We start from the raw sequence: 17,819 nt of genomic DNA, 5'->3' as shown, positions 1-17,819 counted from the left end.
AGTGCTGGTCCTCAATGTGGCTATAAATTCATGACTACTTTGTGGAGCACTTCTTTTACAAAGACTCCCCTGTCAGGAATAATGGCAGCTGTAAATCCAGCTGTACAGAATCATAAAGTATAATATTCCCCTGCCAAGAGATGAACTTATACATGTGGAACTAAACCAACTGAGGTCAGACTCTTCTTCAACATTTTTCTTAAAAAAAAAAAAATCTTGAAGACAAAACTTTTTATTCTGTTTACTTTATAAATGTACTAATATAATGGTAAGTACAAAGGAAACACTGTGTTTCCTAAAGCCGTGAGGGTGGAAATCTTTTAATAATCCAAACAAGGCGTTTAAGAATCTTGTTATTAGTAGAATTGGATTTGAATGCAAACAAGCTCAAGGGTCTTTTATTGGACAACAACATCCAGTAAAATACACAGCATTGTTCAGCAAGTTGGCCCGGATTTCGACAAAAGACCAGTAGCTTTAGTCCTTATTCTGCTACCCACATGGCGCAACTGACGCCCCGAGCATAAACCACCAGAAACTATGTGTTTGCTGACAGAGTCATGCCAGGAGCCTCAATAACAACACAGGATTTATAGTCTGAGTTGCAGTAAAAGCCCTCCATTGCTTTTGTTCAATATATAATTTCAGCAATTTAACAAGACCGGAGGCTGTTAAATCAAACATCTTTATGTGGCCAGAAATCCCGAGCAATACATCACTGCTTCTTACTCAAGATGTTTACAGTCTACAACAACTTCATGGCTCTTGTTTCCCTTGGTGGTGAATTTGCTGATTGAAAGCATATTTTTTTCAGTGTATCTCAGCTACGACATGCCTGCTGGCAGCTCGATCTTTGTCAAAGGTGGAAATAACGAAAAATCTAGGACTTTCTGCTGGAAAATGTACTTTCATTAAATGACGGAAGAGATAATCCATGTCAGGAGAAGTACCACTTTTTTCCTGTAGAGGGCAACATTTTACTGGTATATAACTTGCAGTAACAAAGACAGCTTTATCAAATAATGCAGAGGTTGGAAAAAAGCTACATAAAATGGAGTGTATCTAAGAGCGGGTTCAAGGAGGTTTTTGTACCAATTTCCTGGCCAAATAAAAAAAACAAAAAAAACACAGGACCAAGAAATCCAGGATAAAATTCGACCGGGATATCCCAGATATGGGAAATGGGAAATGGTTACATTGTCTCAATGATAATACATGCATCTCCTCCAGATTAGAGACTATTCATGGTGAAAGCTCATGATTATTCATTTAATTTTTGTTTAAATTTATCATACTATGTTCATCCCTTGCAGAAAAATTGTTCTCTGAATTGTGATTATATGAATCGTTACATTGATCTCAATACATCAAATACACTTTATGTATTGAGAATAAATACGTCAAATGAGGAATGGTTCATTTCTCAGCTTTTTGAACTTCAATTTTCAAAAAAAATACTATATTTTAAGCAAACAAGAAAAAGAAAATCAAGTACACAACCAGATGATAATTGCAAAGCCTTATAGGAGCCTGGCTTTTGTCTATCCCAACAACTACATTATTACTGCAATTATTGTACCATATCTATAACTACTATGACTACTTGTTTCATGGTTGAAAATAAACATCTCAAAAGGCTTTGCATTTTCTCAATTATTTTAAAACCAAAGAAAGCATGTGTTGGAATAAATACAGTTTTATTTTGATTTACATTTTGAGCAGGGGTTATGGAAGAATTGATCAGAAGAGTGAGATGCAATTAATAGATGCAAAAGATAAAAAACAATAAAAAAAAAGAACTCAATGGTTTATGTTTTCAAATGGATTTTCAACCAATGTGTGCGCGTGCGTGTCTGTATGTGTGTATGTGTGTGTGTATGTGTTGTTCTCAAATAGAAAAAAAAACTCAAGCCATGACTGTCTCCCTTTTATGTTCCAAGACAAATCATATATCTAACATTATATTAGCTGCAGTGGAGCCCAGGATGAACCTTGCCTCTGTAATTGGACAACATTAGATGCTAATAGTATTCATCCTAGCCGAATTACTAGAAGACTCTAACCCCCCCCCCGATGCCTGCAAAGATCCACAGAGGACTCTAAATTAATTAGAGACCTCTGCCTCTCCTTGTTGTCCCTGCAATGTGTCTCCTGTAAAAGAAAAAAAAAAATACTGCAACACAATGTTATCAGGTTAAGTGCTTGTGTATAAAAGGCATTGCTTTGGATTCAGTACAGAATGTGCAGATGTGTATGTGTTCATGTAAAGGTTCTGGGTACAGTTTGGGGGGTCAATAATCTCTTCATTACATAGAAACCCCCTCTGAAGGAACTCTTTGCTTAATCAAAGGGCCGGGAGCAGATCTCTGGCTCGCTGCTAAAACTAACATCAGGGACACAATACACCATGCAGGTTTCTCATTCATAAATAAAACATGCCAACGGGTTGGGTGTGTGTGTGTGTTTGCAGCAAGACTTATCTGAAATAGAGGTGTAACATAAAGAGGAGCTTGGTGTCTGGCTAAAACACTTCTTGTAACTTATTGCTGAATTCAAATTGGTTTTTATTTTTTTAGTGAGCGAGAGAACTGGAATTCAGAATAAGAATGAGAATAAGAACAACCTTATTTATCCCAAAGGAAGTTGTTGTGCCAGAGTTACTAGAAAAAACATAAATAATAGTAGAAAATTGTATAAACAGTAAAAAAAAAAGGGGGGGGGGGAGAATAAGAAATACAAATAAACTATGAAGTAACTAAGTAACAAGTCAAGGCTATAACTTGTCTTAAGGTCTTAAATACCAGGTGAAAGATAAGGAGTGCACAAGAGTATGAAAAGATATTGCACATGCAGCTGTTATGAAATGAAATATTGGACAGTTATGAATATATATATGGATAAATTATTGCAATTTACAGCAAGTGGGTGAGATTTTTTTTTTTTTAAGGTTTAAGATTTTGAGATTCCCTGCGAGAGGAGAGAGGAGAGGAATTCAAAAGTCTGATAGCCAATTGTTATTCATGATGTACTTTAAGGTATTTACGATTCAAAAATCCGATCAATCAATCAATCAATGAATCTAACTACCTGCTTGTCTGTCTGTCTCTGCCCATCTACCTACACCTGTTACCTTGTAGATTCCCCTCATCTTAATCTGCAGTTAATCTCTCCTACCTATAATCCTAGTCATTCACACTTTGAGATACTTAGCCTGCGCTCCCCCTCACCTAAGTCCCATCTTCATCCCTGGTCTAACTGATGAAACAGTCAAATAGACAGCTGGGGTTTGTAAAGGCTACATTTATTTATGTTGTTATATTGATTTGGGCTGCAGCACCGATCAACTACCGTCTCTTAACCACACTGAGCTCGTCCACTACAAGAGAGTCTTTGGCGGAGAAATTGTTTTTTATTCTACATATGCTAACCTGAAACTTAGAAGGCCTACCCCACTGCGCCATCCAAGCTATTGCAAAAAAAAAATTCCCGTTTTCAGTTATCAGGCTGATACCAACAAGTACAAAAGTTGTTTTATGCAGTTTGGGAAGTGAAAAAAGGAAAAGTCAGCCAACTGCAAACATCTATGCAAATTTCAGTTCTAGTATGACAGGAATTGGAGGATGAATCATGGTAATCAATGAAGGAGCTCCACAACCTGCACTTGGTGCTCCAACCCTCTTGGTACGACCAGAGGTCAAAACTACTGGGTCCATCTTTGGTCATCTAGCTGAGGGGTAAAGTTGTTGTTGAAGAAATAGAACTAAGGTTGGGACACAGCTAGTGTTAGCCTGACTTTTAAGCATGCCCAAAAATAATGAGAATTACAAAAACAGAAGCAATAGTTTTTTTGTGCTTGAAAAGGTTGCAATAGCATTGCCTCAGCTTTGTATTTGACGAGTGAGTGCTTTTCTTGAAAAAAACAAAAATTCAATAACTGACAGATGAAATTTTGATGTCTTTAGCTGAGGTTTCTTTTGATATACTTATTTAAATATTATGTGGGCGCTTAAAACATGTAATTTATGAGGAAAAAAAACAAAAAACCCTTGAACATATGCTTTTTCGGATGAGTTGTTATAAGAATAAGATTGAGTCAAAAGAATTTGTTATTCACTAAAAATCTGTCCTCTATCCCCTTGGGCTCCATCAATTCAATTATCATAGAGAGCCACTACATTAGAGTGGACCACTTCTCTCTGAAATCGCCACTGGCATTATAGCAAATAATACACACACCCCAGGAATATGCTAAATTATATGAGTGGCCCATTTATCATTGCCAGGGGAGCCCCCTTTTACCCCACCCACGCACGCCGAGTCATTCGGTCACACACAAATACACTCTGGAGAGCGGCTGAAAGGGACCGCCGAGATGCGATTTGAGCCCGGCTGTCACCGCTCGTCACCCCGTGAATGTGCCGAGTGCTGGGGAGACCTCAGCCCGGCCGTGGCCCCTGTCCGTGGCTGATAAGCCCAATCTGCAGAGACAGCACCTGAGTCCCCCTCTGTTCCCCAAAACCACCACGCTGTCATACATCCGAAGAGCAGCTGTCAAAACCACTCTGCGCTGGAGCTCCGTGAGAAGCCAAGTATTGTTCCCGTCTTCTTGAACCCCAAAAGACGTTTCACTTTTTACTGAGAGTAGACAACTCTACCTATTAAAGGTTGTTTCACTGAAGGGTTTGGCTGAACCTCTTTTTACCTAAAGTGAGATACCCTGATCCAAGGCAGGGGCATTACAGAAATATCTATCATGACATCTGCCAAGAGACGGAAAATCACATAGAACAAGGGTCTAAGACTCGCGGCCCCCGGGCCAATTACGGCCCTTGGAACAATATTTTGTGGCCCCCTGCCTGAAATCAAATCTTTTTGTTAGTGCGCGCTTTTTCCTCACAGTCATCTGGGGGTTTTATACAGTGGGTTTCATATAAAAATGGGCCAGGAAAAAAATGAAAATGTAACTTTGCAATGTATTTTTTGCTTCAAAATGTGAAAACCCAATGATTTTTTGATGAAAAAACATCTAGTGACATTGTTGAAACGATCTTTTCTTTTCTTATTTCTATAAAAATCCAAAAAACGATAGCAAAAAAAAAAAAAAAAAATTGGCAAAATTTAAAAGATTGATTTAATAACAGGAATAGCCACCATTAGCCTTGTAAACATTGAACCTCTTCCCATACATCCTACCAATCAATTTTCCAATAATTCTAGTGGCAAATTTTCCAACAGTGACAAAATTTTCTCTTTTAACTCAACATTATTTTTAGAGTGTAATTTCATCAATTCTTTTTTTAATATTCATTCGTCATGTATTTTTTAGAGAAACGGTTCATGACATATTGAGATTTTTATAATTTACCTGTTCACCTCCTTTAAATCATCCTTCTGAAAACATGACGTACATTTAAAAAAAAAATGGCATTTAATCCTTTTAGAAATGGGTTCGGTATTACAGATGTAACCGGTCAGGATTTAGTTGCAAACTTTCTGCAATATAACATATGAAATATGAAAATACAACTGTATTGAAGATCAGGAGGTTGTAGTGGAGGGGAAAAAAAAAAGAGAACATTTAGATCATGGCTTAGTATCAGGGAGAGACAAGCGGAAGTCTATTCCCCTGGAGCTGAATTTAAGAAGAATGTACAAGATAACGGTCCAAACCTCATTGATGTTAAATTGATCTCAGTTATGTCTGGGAGCAGTATGTTAGACAAGGGAGAGGCTTTACTTTCAACTCTTTTTCCGCTGGGAGGTCTAGACGTGTCTTTATATGTGACGATGATTTACGAGCGTATATTATGTTGTGTCTTACTTTTGGGTGTGTGAGATTTAAAAGTAAGGAAGAGGCCAAGGTGTGTTTGAAGATTGAAGAAATAACCAGATGTAAAATGGAATATCAAGCGTTTCTGTGTCGGCATTATGAGCTGGAAACACGGATCTACGTCACAACAGGGGAAAAGAGGTTTTATTTTACAGGTGGACATCAAGTATCAACCTTTATTATTTATAAATGGAAGGTTTAAGGATGGTGTTGGTCAGGGTGATCTGTTTAAAAATGCATTTTAAGCTACAACTATAGATGAAGATTTGATGACATTTTAACGATGTGTGCATGATGTGCAGCTATAAAACCCACATCACAATAAATTTGAAATTGCAAGTCTATGCTGTGGTCAAATTAAGTGTCATGATGATATAATTGCTGCTAGCGCTTGCAAACCCCTCTCTACGATGATAAAAAGAAATATAATCAGTAGGAAACTATTCTAAAGCTTTAAGAATAAGCGCGGTACTTGGATTTTTAAAACTGTCGTGCGTCGGGCAACTTAACATTTTTTAGTCATATATTTCAGGATGACGGACCTTCAGATTGATGTTCGAACAAACCGTTCTTAATATTTCAGATGAAGCGGTAGGAAATTATGTTAAGCTAAATAAAAAAAAATGCAACCCATGAAAAGCTACGAACACAGTGCCTCTCTGTCGCAGTTTGGTTTTTACGCGTCTTACTAGACAGATATATGACTATTAGACTGATAAAGACATTCTAACATTTCAATCAGTCCCGGCTGTATTAAAAAGCCAATGTTTTTGCAGATTACGCTGACCAATTAAACAAACCAAAAAAAAAAAAAAAAAAAAAAAAATGCAGGGATTTCTGTTAAAAGGGAAACAATCTCAGCACTGCAGAATTCCCAGAAGGGAATAGAGACTTTAGAGTAAAAGTCCATATTTTTTCCTCAATGCTGTGTTACAAACTATGCAATCCCGTCGACTGAAATACATAATGAAATTGTTTTCATGGTCATTAATAGCTGATTCCTATCTCAGCTTAAGGGCATCGTTTACCTTTAAAGCACGTGCCAACGCTTCTTACTTTATATGCAGCAGCTCCTTTCTTATCTTAATTTTATTTTCCACATGAGATATACCGCAGATAACCGATAACTTTTATAGTAGATTTGAATCGAGCCGATAACTATGGCCCGGTGGAAACTCTGTTAATGTTCAAATATGTTACTGGAATAAATCCAGCAATGATGTCACCCAAACACCCAGGTGAGCAATTTGCAAAACTGCAGTAGGGTGGAGGCTCCTATCTCTTAAAGCTCCAGTATCACTATGTTCTCACAAAAACCAAAGAAAACAAAGAAAAATATTTCCAAAATCTCTGAAGGCAAGAACATTTAGTCTCGCGTGTTGTTTACACAGCCGTTTCCAGTGTTTACAATCAATTTTAAATGCCCTTCTAATTGAGCGCCCAACCTCCCCCCCAACAGAAGTCCAGGCAATGCCATTTTTACAAGTCCACATGCAGACTTGTGTTTTGTTTATTTTCTGCCCGACAGGAAACCCGCCATCCTGCCCCTGACAGTGTTAGATTGCGCTTCTGAGTGGCATCAAACAGAGTGTGAGACAGGGAGCAGCCCTGCCCGGCACCACGCCCCAGGGTTTGGGGTGTGCAGAATTCCAAAGGAAACCTACAGCAGCGACGGGGCTGTGAATGAGCGGTTTGACTCGAGACAGACAGGGCAGGCTTGTTGGGAAATGAGACTGAGGCGCTCACAGAATAAACCATGACCTGTGCTCCATTGAACACCTACTGGGAATTCCACTGTATTTCTTTTTAGATTGCGGCCAAAAAATACCATGTCCGAGCCACAATATTGGGTTTAAGAATTTAGCGGCGGTCCAGGATAGTGTGCATGTAACAAATGCTTCTTGTGTGGTCATATTTGCGGATAAGATAGGGAATTAATGCAGGTGATTGTGCGGCTTTTTTATTTTTTCTCAAAAGGTTTCATGTGAATCTCCAGCACGAAAAAAGTGCCGTAATCTTCCCCTGCCAGTAGTCCTCGTGTTTTACAACAGGAGACTTAATTAAAACACACACTCGACAGTAAACTCTCCTGTTAATGCTGTTTCGTTTACACTGAAGGCTATTTACACTCGCAGTGCAAGTAAAGCCCAGGGCTTACAATTGCAGCAGTGTGTTGCAGCGCCTCGCAGAATCATAAAGATTCCTTTCACATTCTTTACCGAGACAATGCATTGCTCCTGGTATAATATAGCACGCCCCTGTGGTGATACTCAGCGGCGGCAACCAGCACGAGACTGCAAAGGGTGGCACTGACGCTTTGTGCTTCTCTGATCATGTTTCACAGAGGACACTAATGGATGTAGGGAAGGGAAGAGCAAGAAGAAGCATCTGATACAAAGGCACTTCAAAAAGTCTATTCCGCTTTTAATCTGTCTCTGTAGGTTAGTCCTTTGCCAGACGCGTTTGGTAGTTGGGGAATGGGCATAGATGCGAGCGTCGGACCATCGGGGTCTTCCAGGGGCGCAGTCCGGTGAGCACTTCCCAATTCACACCGACAGCACTTTAACAATTATCTCCTTCGTGCAGCAGTCTATTTTTCATTTCTATTGAGGAACCGTGCCTGAGCTCCGAAGCCTCCGAGGAATGCCAGAGCGAGAGAGAGAGAGTGAGGGGACTCCAACGGGGATAATCCCAATTTCAAATGGAGCTTAGTAGTATCCCCCTCCTCTCTTTCTTCCTCCATCCCCCCTTCATCCTCCTCCTGTCTGGCACAGATAACTCATCCCTCTCTCTCAAGTCTATGCATGCGCAGACACAACGATTCATACGGCCTTCTTAAGAAATAATTAGCATGCCAGCCACTTGCATGAGTCCTAGAGTCTCCGTCAGTGAAGTCTTCAAGCGTGGCAAATGATTTATTTCTCCAGGTCAGACTGCGTAAAGGCTAGTGTTACGGTCAGTGACGTGCAGACACACTGCCATAAGGTACGGACGCATAAACATTATGTACACATACTGTAGGTACCAAAGATAGACACTGACAGACCTCAACATTTGGCCATACTGGGAAGAATGTTACTTTTGTGACAGGAAAAATAACTTTTTCGCCTCCCGAATGTCAAAACAAACTTGATCGAGTCCCTTCTTTTAGAATCGCGCAAACACTGTCGCGTCGCAGTTTTGGGGCCTGTGTCATGGAGCAGGATTAGCAGGTTACAGAACAGAGGGAACTTCAGGTTCAGCTCAGACATTTCAGGATGACAAATCTGGTTTTGCACAGAACATATTGCCGTGGTTATATATTCTATAAATCAGGGTGGACTGAGATTAGAGGCAATGAAACATAGCAGCATCTATCTAAAATGGAATCACTTTTGTTGACAAACCACATTAACATTCCCATGTGATCCACACTTCATTGATGTAAGGATATTTCCGCATCAACAAACCTCCGCCACGGTTGGATGATTTTTCTTTGTTTAATGAGTCTTTCTATTATATTGATTAAAATCTGATGGGGAGACTAATTAAAGCTCAAAGGGGACTTGTCCTTTTGGAATTGTGTTTCTTTACTGTAATTGTATGTCACTTCCTCTGGGATGGAAGCGTAGCTTCAGAATGCCATCATGATTATAGTCAGCTTGTGTCACTTTTTAGCAAGTTTTTTTTTTCTTGACTTCTGCTGTTGTGATAAGGATTTCAGGATTTATATTCTTAGAAGCATATCAAAAATGCAGCCAAGTTAACGATTTGATAATCAGGCTGTGTCATAATGTCTATCAGTGATTGCATGTGTCTGGCTTAGTTGAGAAAAAAAATTGGAAGCGCTGGAAATGGAGATGAAAATTCAAAACTTTCAGGATAAGGTCTGCCCCATTTAGCAAAGTGAAGAAACACTGAATAAAGGAATTTTTAGGGGCAGCGTTACTAATATCTCACTTCTGATCGACTCAAGTAACCAGACTTTGTAATTGAACCATCCTCATTCCTTTTCTTTTCTAAATCATCTTCTTTGCATTAAAATTGTCAATATTGACGAAATGTATATTAGTTTTGTAAAGACATTTTGAGTACTTTTTTTATAAAAGTTGTTACTTGGTGACTTCATATTTCTATAAAATTATGCGGAGATTCTCTTCCGTTCAGTGACATAATAAAAAAGCCACGCTACAGTGAATCTTGGCGAATAAAGTCCACAAATTACAGGCTACTTCTGTTATTCCTGACATGTGAGCTCTTTGTCAAATACACCTGCTCTTTTTTGAACCCAGTGAGGATCAAACGGAATAATAAAGCGCTAAATGACTCACTGTCAACCACTGACCTCGACATTGATGGGTCCATGGGGTTCTGATGACGTGGGATTAAAGTCGACGAAATTGCCTCGCGGGTTACTTATCTATCGGTGATTTAACCTTCAACTCTGTTTATCTAGAACAAGTCAGCATGAACATTAAATGAAATGGACTGCGCTTTTTCTGTCAGCGCTAAACCAGAGTTTAAACAGGCTTAAAATGTATGGTTTATCCCGTCTAGGCCAATGGAGTACATTAACAACAACAAAACCGTTATAAATTATAATACTAATAATAATGATAATAATAATAATAAACACGGAGGATGAAGGACAGTACCACTCTCATGACTGTTACAGCTATGCAGTGATAAATAGGGCTCATCATGCATTCCACTCCTCTATATTGCCCCACTGTGAAAATGAATACCGTTTCACAAACACGGATGACGGTATGGAAGGGTCAGATGGAGGTTAGAAAGACACAACTGTGACTGATCAGTTCCCCAAGTGTGAAAAAAAAGGAGCTGAACGTGATTTCCCTTTTGCAATGCTTTCACAAAAGTCCCATTGATGATCTCTCTCTGCTCCGAGGGAGTTAACATTTATCTTTGAATTAAATCATTGTACTGATTCTGGAGTGAGAGTTCTCTATTTAAAGAATGAGAATGAGACTGCTGGTATCCACACATATTTGAATCTGATGATTTCACCAGAGGGTTCAGAAGACACATTATCACAGGTACAATCTATTGACCCCGCAAAAAACTAACCTGATAACACTACGAAACCAAAGCTGTTGATAAAAACACATTTAAGATGGCAGCATTACAGCGGCGCACTTGTTTACACAGTGTCAGATCTGGCCATAAAAATATAAACTTGCTGCAGGGGCCCACGTAACATAAAGGCCACATTAAAATTGCAACTTAAACATAATGATTTGGAAATATTTACTTTTATATTACACAAGTAATGGATACACTTTAATAATATGTTAATAAGTTTGTCTGCTGCATTAACATGGTGTCCAGGCTGCTGCAATCTTGTGTCTCCCAACCCTACAAGCTATTTGAACTGAAGAAGCCTTGGATGAGAGGTGAAACATCTTTGAGTGAAAAAAAAATCAAGGCCAGTCGCCACCAGAAGAATACTTTGACAAGACCTTGATGACTGAGAACCTCCACAGAATACAGGGATATACATTTTTGCAACACAGGGTAATCTGCTATCTATGCACTGTCGCTATGATAACAGTGGTAAACTAGGGAATTAATTCTTTTTTTTTTTTTCTTTCTGCAAGGTTTTGGATGTTTTTTTGTTGCATTTTTTTTTTTCCTTCCTGCAAGTTTTTGGAAGCTTTTTGTTGCTTCTTATTTTTTTTTTCCGCTCATAAGCAAAAATGCCCAGGAAAGAAAAGCAATCTATCACAGGCACTCATAAAATCACACTAACTTAAAATCCATTGTACTGTTCTGGAAATAAACATGTATTCCATATGAAACAGATATTCAATTTGTTTTCCACAAACTGGCATTCATTTTACTCTTTCCAAATCATGAAATACAGAGGCCGTTTGTGATACAGCTCTGTGTCGAGGACAAAGCAAGAATACAGTGTTGAAGTAGCTTTGAGCAAAACACCTAGCCTTGTTCTTAGTATTTTTGACCCGTTTCCCAGAGAGGATGAAGAGAGAATCTCACACAATAGAGCAGAAATCTTGCGAGTGTATGAGCCCTTGTGTGCTGTTGCTTTAGGCCTGCTGCCATATGCAGCCAAACAGCTGGACCTGTGGTTAGAGACTCCGCTCGGAGGCAGCAATCAGCTGAGCTCCACTTCATCACATGGCACAGCGTTTCACTTTCTGACCTCTCTGTATGCACAGGTCCACATAAGCAAACATGCACATAGAAAGAAAGATATGCGCACGTGTATCTCTAGTAAAGTCTGTTGTAATCCAGCTTGTGAACTCTGGTTCAACTCATGCTGCAGGTTGTTAAAGTTTTTCTGTTAACAGCTGTCTGCCAGAGAGGTTGAAAACCTTGGTATGCTTTAAAATGCATACCAATTCTACAACTCTACAATTGAGAGTTTTGATGACTGTTTTTTTTTTTTTTTTTTTTTTTATGAAACTAAAAGTTTCACCTCCTCAGTAAACATAAGTTTCACAGATGGACAAATAGATAAATTGATGATTCAATAATATGAAGCAGTAATGCCCATTCTAGGACCCATATAATTCATCTCCAAAGTAAGAACTCCTGTTTTCCTTGCCATGTCATTTTTAAAGTGCTCCTTTAACATTTACTTCTCTCATAAAGTGTTAAAATGACAGCCAGTAACACCCTAAAAATGTGTGTGTGTGTGTGCGCGCGTGTATGTATATATGCACACGTGCATAGCACACCATGCTCATGTTTGTCTCTTTAAATGTATTAATTTCTGAAATTACAGAGAAAGAGGTTACACAATTTACCATTGTTCCTTCGCTCTTGTTCCGTGCAACTTCCCTCTGCAGGCGAGCCACGGCCAGCTTTTCCCTGAACAAGAGAAGAGAGGAAAGGAATGAGTCAACAGGTACGGGTTGTTGGGTAGTCATTTCTGCCAGTTGCAGGGTCTCGATTGTATGTTGCAAGTTTTCTTTAAGAAAATATTGGATAACGGATGACATGCAATGGTGTTTTGCATGTATGTAAACCATGCAGCGTTTTGTGATGGAACAACATTAATTTTGATGCTACTATCAGTTATTTTGACAGCTATGAACTGAACCGCTTCTCTTTTCCATCTTGGAACCTTCCACACACGCATACATATACGAAGTGAGGATATAGAGTTGTCTGGTAACCTCACTAAACAGTGAGCTTGCAGTTCTGTCCAGACTAAAATAGCTCGGAGAAAACAAAAAGCAGGGCATCCTCGTGCCAGACCGTACATGCAGCCACACACTCATAACAGTTTCTCTCCCTTATGCACACACACAGGCGCAAACACATACACGCACGAGGCAGACAACAAAGAAAATTACTGTATGCCCAATCTGCTTCCCACGTGAGGGCATTCCAGGCTTTAAAGGGATCAAATGTGGTGCACAAGCACTGAAACCTCGTTTTATGGCCCGTCCTGAGGTATTACACCAATTGCTCCAAGACTGAATGACCTACATGTGACAGCAGGAGATGAGAAAGCTTTTGAAACTGATCATAGCACATGGCCTTGTAGTGTCATTAATTAATAACAGCAGTCGTCCTTATCAGCTCCTATTCCATTCATATGAACTGCCTCCAATTATCAAAAGCATTTGGAAGTCTCAGATATCTTTTTGAACCCGATTTTCACATTTGCTAGTTTCCAATGACTTTTGTCAAAATACGGACAACGTGTTGGTTTCCAGTACAGTAAATATTTAATTTTTTTCAACTGAAAGATCCTTGTAATTTGGCGTCAAGTATGTGTCCATTAAGATGATGTCGATGGGACAGATCTGTTTCTTAGAATCTGATGCTGAATTCGGGAAAAATACAGCTATGTGAAAGGAGCCCTGGGTTTACCTTATTGTTTCCCTTGTATGACACTATGTGTATGCAAAATGTGTTTTTGAAGTATCCTCTTGAGCAGAAAATAAAACGTGCAACCATAGTACATCGAATTGCAGCATATTTATTTTAAGGATAATGAATGAACACCATACGTTGAGATCCCATGGAAATACCTTTCCTGTGATCACATTCAGTTCATTCTGACGCCATAGCAACCCACGGTAGTTGCTGCTTTGATGGCATGCCGAAGACATTACAGCACGAAAGAACAGAACCCTCTCTAACCGAAGAGGTTTTTTTTGTTTTTTTAACGGGCAATTTTTCTAAAATATCAATTTTAGACTTAAATCAAGAAGCAAATCGAGAAGAAAGAGAGGAAGACCGCTATGAGATCGATGAACACAGTTGAAGAACAGAGCTTGACCGTGATGGGCCTTTGAGACAACTGATAAACTATATCAACGATACAAGAAAAGGTAATGACAGACATCTTGCTATGAGAAATTTGCAGTTTTAACTGGAAGACTATTTTAATAAAAACAAAACAAAAAAATGGCCTCCAATATGGACACACAGAGAAGTCCGGCCGAATCACAGAAAGACATTGAGAGAACTACTATGACTACGACTGAAGTGGAAGCTGCAAATACAAAGTCAACTGCTCTAAAAGATGGTGTCATTGCCATCAAACAGGATCAAGCAGAAGAGAATAAAGAAGACAAAAAGCCAATGGGGTCACGAATCACCAAAGCATTTTTAAAAGAGCACTGCAAACAGAACAAACTCTTCTCAACACCATGCCTGAATGACACCTTGTATCTTCATTTCAAAGGTTTCTCCCTCATTGAGAACTTAGAGGAGTACACAGGGCTAAAGTGCCTTTGGCTGCAAAGTAACGGGTTGCTACGTATTGAGAACCTGAATGCACAGACGGATCTGCGTTGTTTGTTCCTTCAGCAGAACTGCATACAAAAGCTTGAAAATCTCGAACGTCTGAGGAAGCTCTCCACGCTCAATGTCGCTAACAACCACATCCACACCATAGAGAACATCTCGTGCCTTCCAGACCTGAACACACTGCTGATCTCCCACAACAAGCTGGAGACCGTCGAAGACATACGGCATCTCAGTCGATGTTTGTCCATTCGTGTGTTGGATATGTCCCACAACCTGTTAAAAGATCCTGAGATTCTCACCGTACTTGAGACCATGCCGGAACTCAGAGTCTTAAGTCTAAAGGGCAATGAGGTCGTGAAAAAAATCCCCAGTTACAGGACAACCATGATTGTACAGCTGAAGCAGCTCACCTGCCTTGATGAACGCCCCGTTTTCCCCAGAGACAGGGCCTGCGCAACAGCATGGGCAAGTGGTGGCCTGGAAGAGGAGGCCAGAGAGAGAGAGCTTTGGAGGACTCGAGAAAAGAGGAAGATTCAGGATAGCTTGGATTGTTTGGCAATCATTTGTAAACAAGCACAGGAAAGACGGCATTTAAAAGAGAAGCAAGAAAAAGAAGGTGAGCACATTTACATGTCAAACCGCACACAGGGATTTCTGGTTTAAGCCTAGTTTTCCCTTGAGCTGAATAATTGATATTTATTGTATCCATCAATAATCATGTATGGTCTAATTCCCCTTTGCCCTACTGACTCCAGCAAGGCTCAGCCAATAGCTTTTGCACTGAAAATGTTTGGTCGGGGTCATTTGTTGAGCTCTTACAAGCTGAATCTAATCACAATTACACACAAGACAGCTCTTGCTCTGATGAGGCTAATCGCCTGAATCGGCTATCCTCCTTCCATGAATGTTCAGCTGTCCTTAATTTACTCCCATTTAAACCCAAACTAAACAGTTTTATTTATTGGTCATTTTCAATTTACGGTATTATAACAAAATCCTGGGAAATAATTTGAACTACCGAGCTGTTAAACTCATTAATCCATGATTTAGCAGTCGTGGAGCAGTGTAAAAATGTCTTTTAATATCTGTCCTCTGCTGCTGCAACACTTGAATTTCACCTAAAGTGACCAACAAAAGGTTCCCTTATCTTATCTTATTTTAGCTATTCAAGGCTTTTTCCTAGTCCTATATCCATTTCCACCTAAATTTGCAGAATAAAGGATATTTCTGCATCTCCATTTTCAGCTTCAACCCTATGGAATCAGCTTTTCCCCACCAGTCAGATGCTGGATCTTTGAGAAGCTTTAGGGAGCTTTTAAAATCTCATGCTTTTAGACCAGCATTACCATAAAGGTCACTCTTGATGTGTTTCAAGTTATTAGTATCTTTGTTTTTATGTTCTATTGTAATATTATGAATGTTTGTCATTTCACCAATTATGGTCTGTTTGTAGTTGGGCGATATACACCTTATTTTATCAGTCATTTAATTTTGCAATTTCATATTCTTCAACTTTAACCCACCTTATCTGTCTTGTAAGCATGCATTTTAAAAGCAGTCAACAAACAATGCTTTTCTCACTGACTTATGCAGTTGCAGAAGTACAAATTTACAGTTTTTCTGCTTAATTTCAGAAGAAGCCGAATCTTTTGTAACTCCAGAATCTCATCACGAGGTAACAAAAGGAGGCAATATCAGAACTTTGCTGCAAAGCACCTTGGATGCCTGTGACCAAAAACCACAGCACCCCGATGAAAACCATGCAAACAAAGGAGCCTTAGAGACCAGACAACTGAGTGCGGCACTTCAGAAAGAGTTGTCCGAGACGTCCGACAATAAGATAAAGCGGTTCGTGAGCGAGGAGAAACAGGCAATAAATCAGACAGCGGAGCAACAAGAAGCTGAAAGAAAAGTACTCAAAGAAGATAATCTGCAGCAAACTCAGTCATGTAGAATCCACTTGGTAAGCACTGAAGCAGGGAGAGAGCATGCCGCTACAGCAGAACTGAAAAGAGAGCAATGTTGGAAGATCCCCTCAACTGAAGCAGAAAAAGTAACAGTACACAGTCCTGGGCCACAGGTTACTGAACCGGACAATGACGAACAGCTGGAATCCATTGAGTTTCCGCCACGTTCCTCCTTGCTTGCTGATGATCCCCCTGTGCTGGATGATGTTGACCCAGAAGACTTTCTAGAAATGCTCTCCTCTCAGCAAGTTTGTCAGCCAAAAATAGGAGTCAGGAGGTGGGAATGAAGTGAAAGGAGCCAGTAGTGGTTCTTGTAGTCCAGACAAGAGTTCATTGTTTTTAATGAGTTGCTGCGACAAATCGACCTAAGATTTTCATCATTTTTTTTTTATCCACAGGATGAGGACGCCTCCAAACCACTGAGAGAACTGACGGTGTTCATATCAACCAAATATCCACTCCCCGACATTTGGGACGGAGTAGCAGTAGTGATGCTATGGCTCTTAATACCAGCTTATAATGGCAAGGTCTGCAGTTTTCCAGAAAGCGCCATTTCAGTTTGGTGGCTTTTGTTATTTTGTTCTGTATTCCATCTAACATTGTTTTTCTCTTCTTTTTCTTTTACTCTTTATCAATATGTATCTTAGCTCTATAAATATACTGTACTTATGTTCATGTCTTTTAAAATGTTTTCCTCACATTAACCCACCATCATCGGAATCGTCATCACTAACTACACAGCTTAATCCAACTATCTAGTTATGAGCATCAGATATTTACTAGTTCGTCATTTTCCCAAACTCAGTTAAATTGACTGACACAATAGATTTCCGAAAATCTCTGATGCAGAAGTTTCTATGTGTGTATTTATATTCTTTTTGGAAAGGAAAACAACATTGTCATCCATCCACGTGCATTTTGACAAATAGAACATAATTTGTATTTGTCTGGAAAAATAAAAAAATTTAAAAAAAAAAATCGCCAGGAGGCAGATCATGCGCATTAAAAAAATGAAGGAGAACAAAGTCCAACAGAAAACGAATTAGGGAGACGAGAATACATTGGAAAATGATCATTATTAAACAAAATGTATGCTATTTATATGCTCTGTAATGAAATTTGTGTCACATGTTGAAACACGAAACCTGCGAAAGCTCTGCTCTTAATGAACGTTGCTGATAAAAACGCACTTAATTCGGAACCATGGGGGCCTAATAAAGAAGCATATACAGCAGACAGACATAAGTAATCACAATCACCTGCACATTTTTCACATTTCTGCAGTGGATCAG

General features: G+C 39.4%; 1 protein-coding gene across 5 annotated transcripts in view; it reads right to left on the bottom strand.

The window, feature by feature from the left end:
• The window catches only part of LOC147233521 (nck-associated protein 5-like), a 159,249-nt gene that overhangs the window by 68,003 nt on the left and 73,427 nt on the right, over positions 1 to 17,819 (bottom strand). For all 5 annotated transcript variants that reach the window (XM_086148425.1, XM_086148431.1, XM_086148428.1 and 2 more), the window contains one exon: positions 12,601 to 12,664. In XM_086148425.1, the coding sequence (XP_086004551.1) occupies positions 12,601 to 12,664 (64 nt within the window). The remainder of the gene's footprint in view (positions 1 to 12,600; positions 12,665 to 17,819) is intronic.

This window comes from Fistularia commersonii, chromosome 6 (assembly GCF_037954325.1).
Source record: "Fistularia commersonii isolate RoL2024-O1a breed Wild chromosome 6, RoL_Fcom_v1.0, whole genome shotgun sequence".
Taxonomy (NCBI): Eukaryota; Metazoa; Chordata; class Actinopteri; order Syngnathiformes; family Fistulariidae; genus Fistularia; species Fistularia commersonii.
The sequence above is the reverse complement of the archived record's forward strand: the minus strand, read 5'-3'. Positions and strand labels throughout refer to the sequence as shown.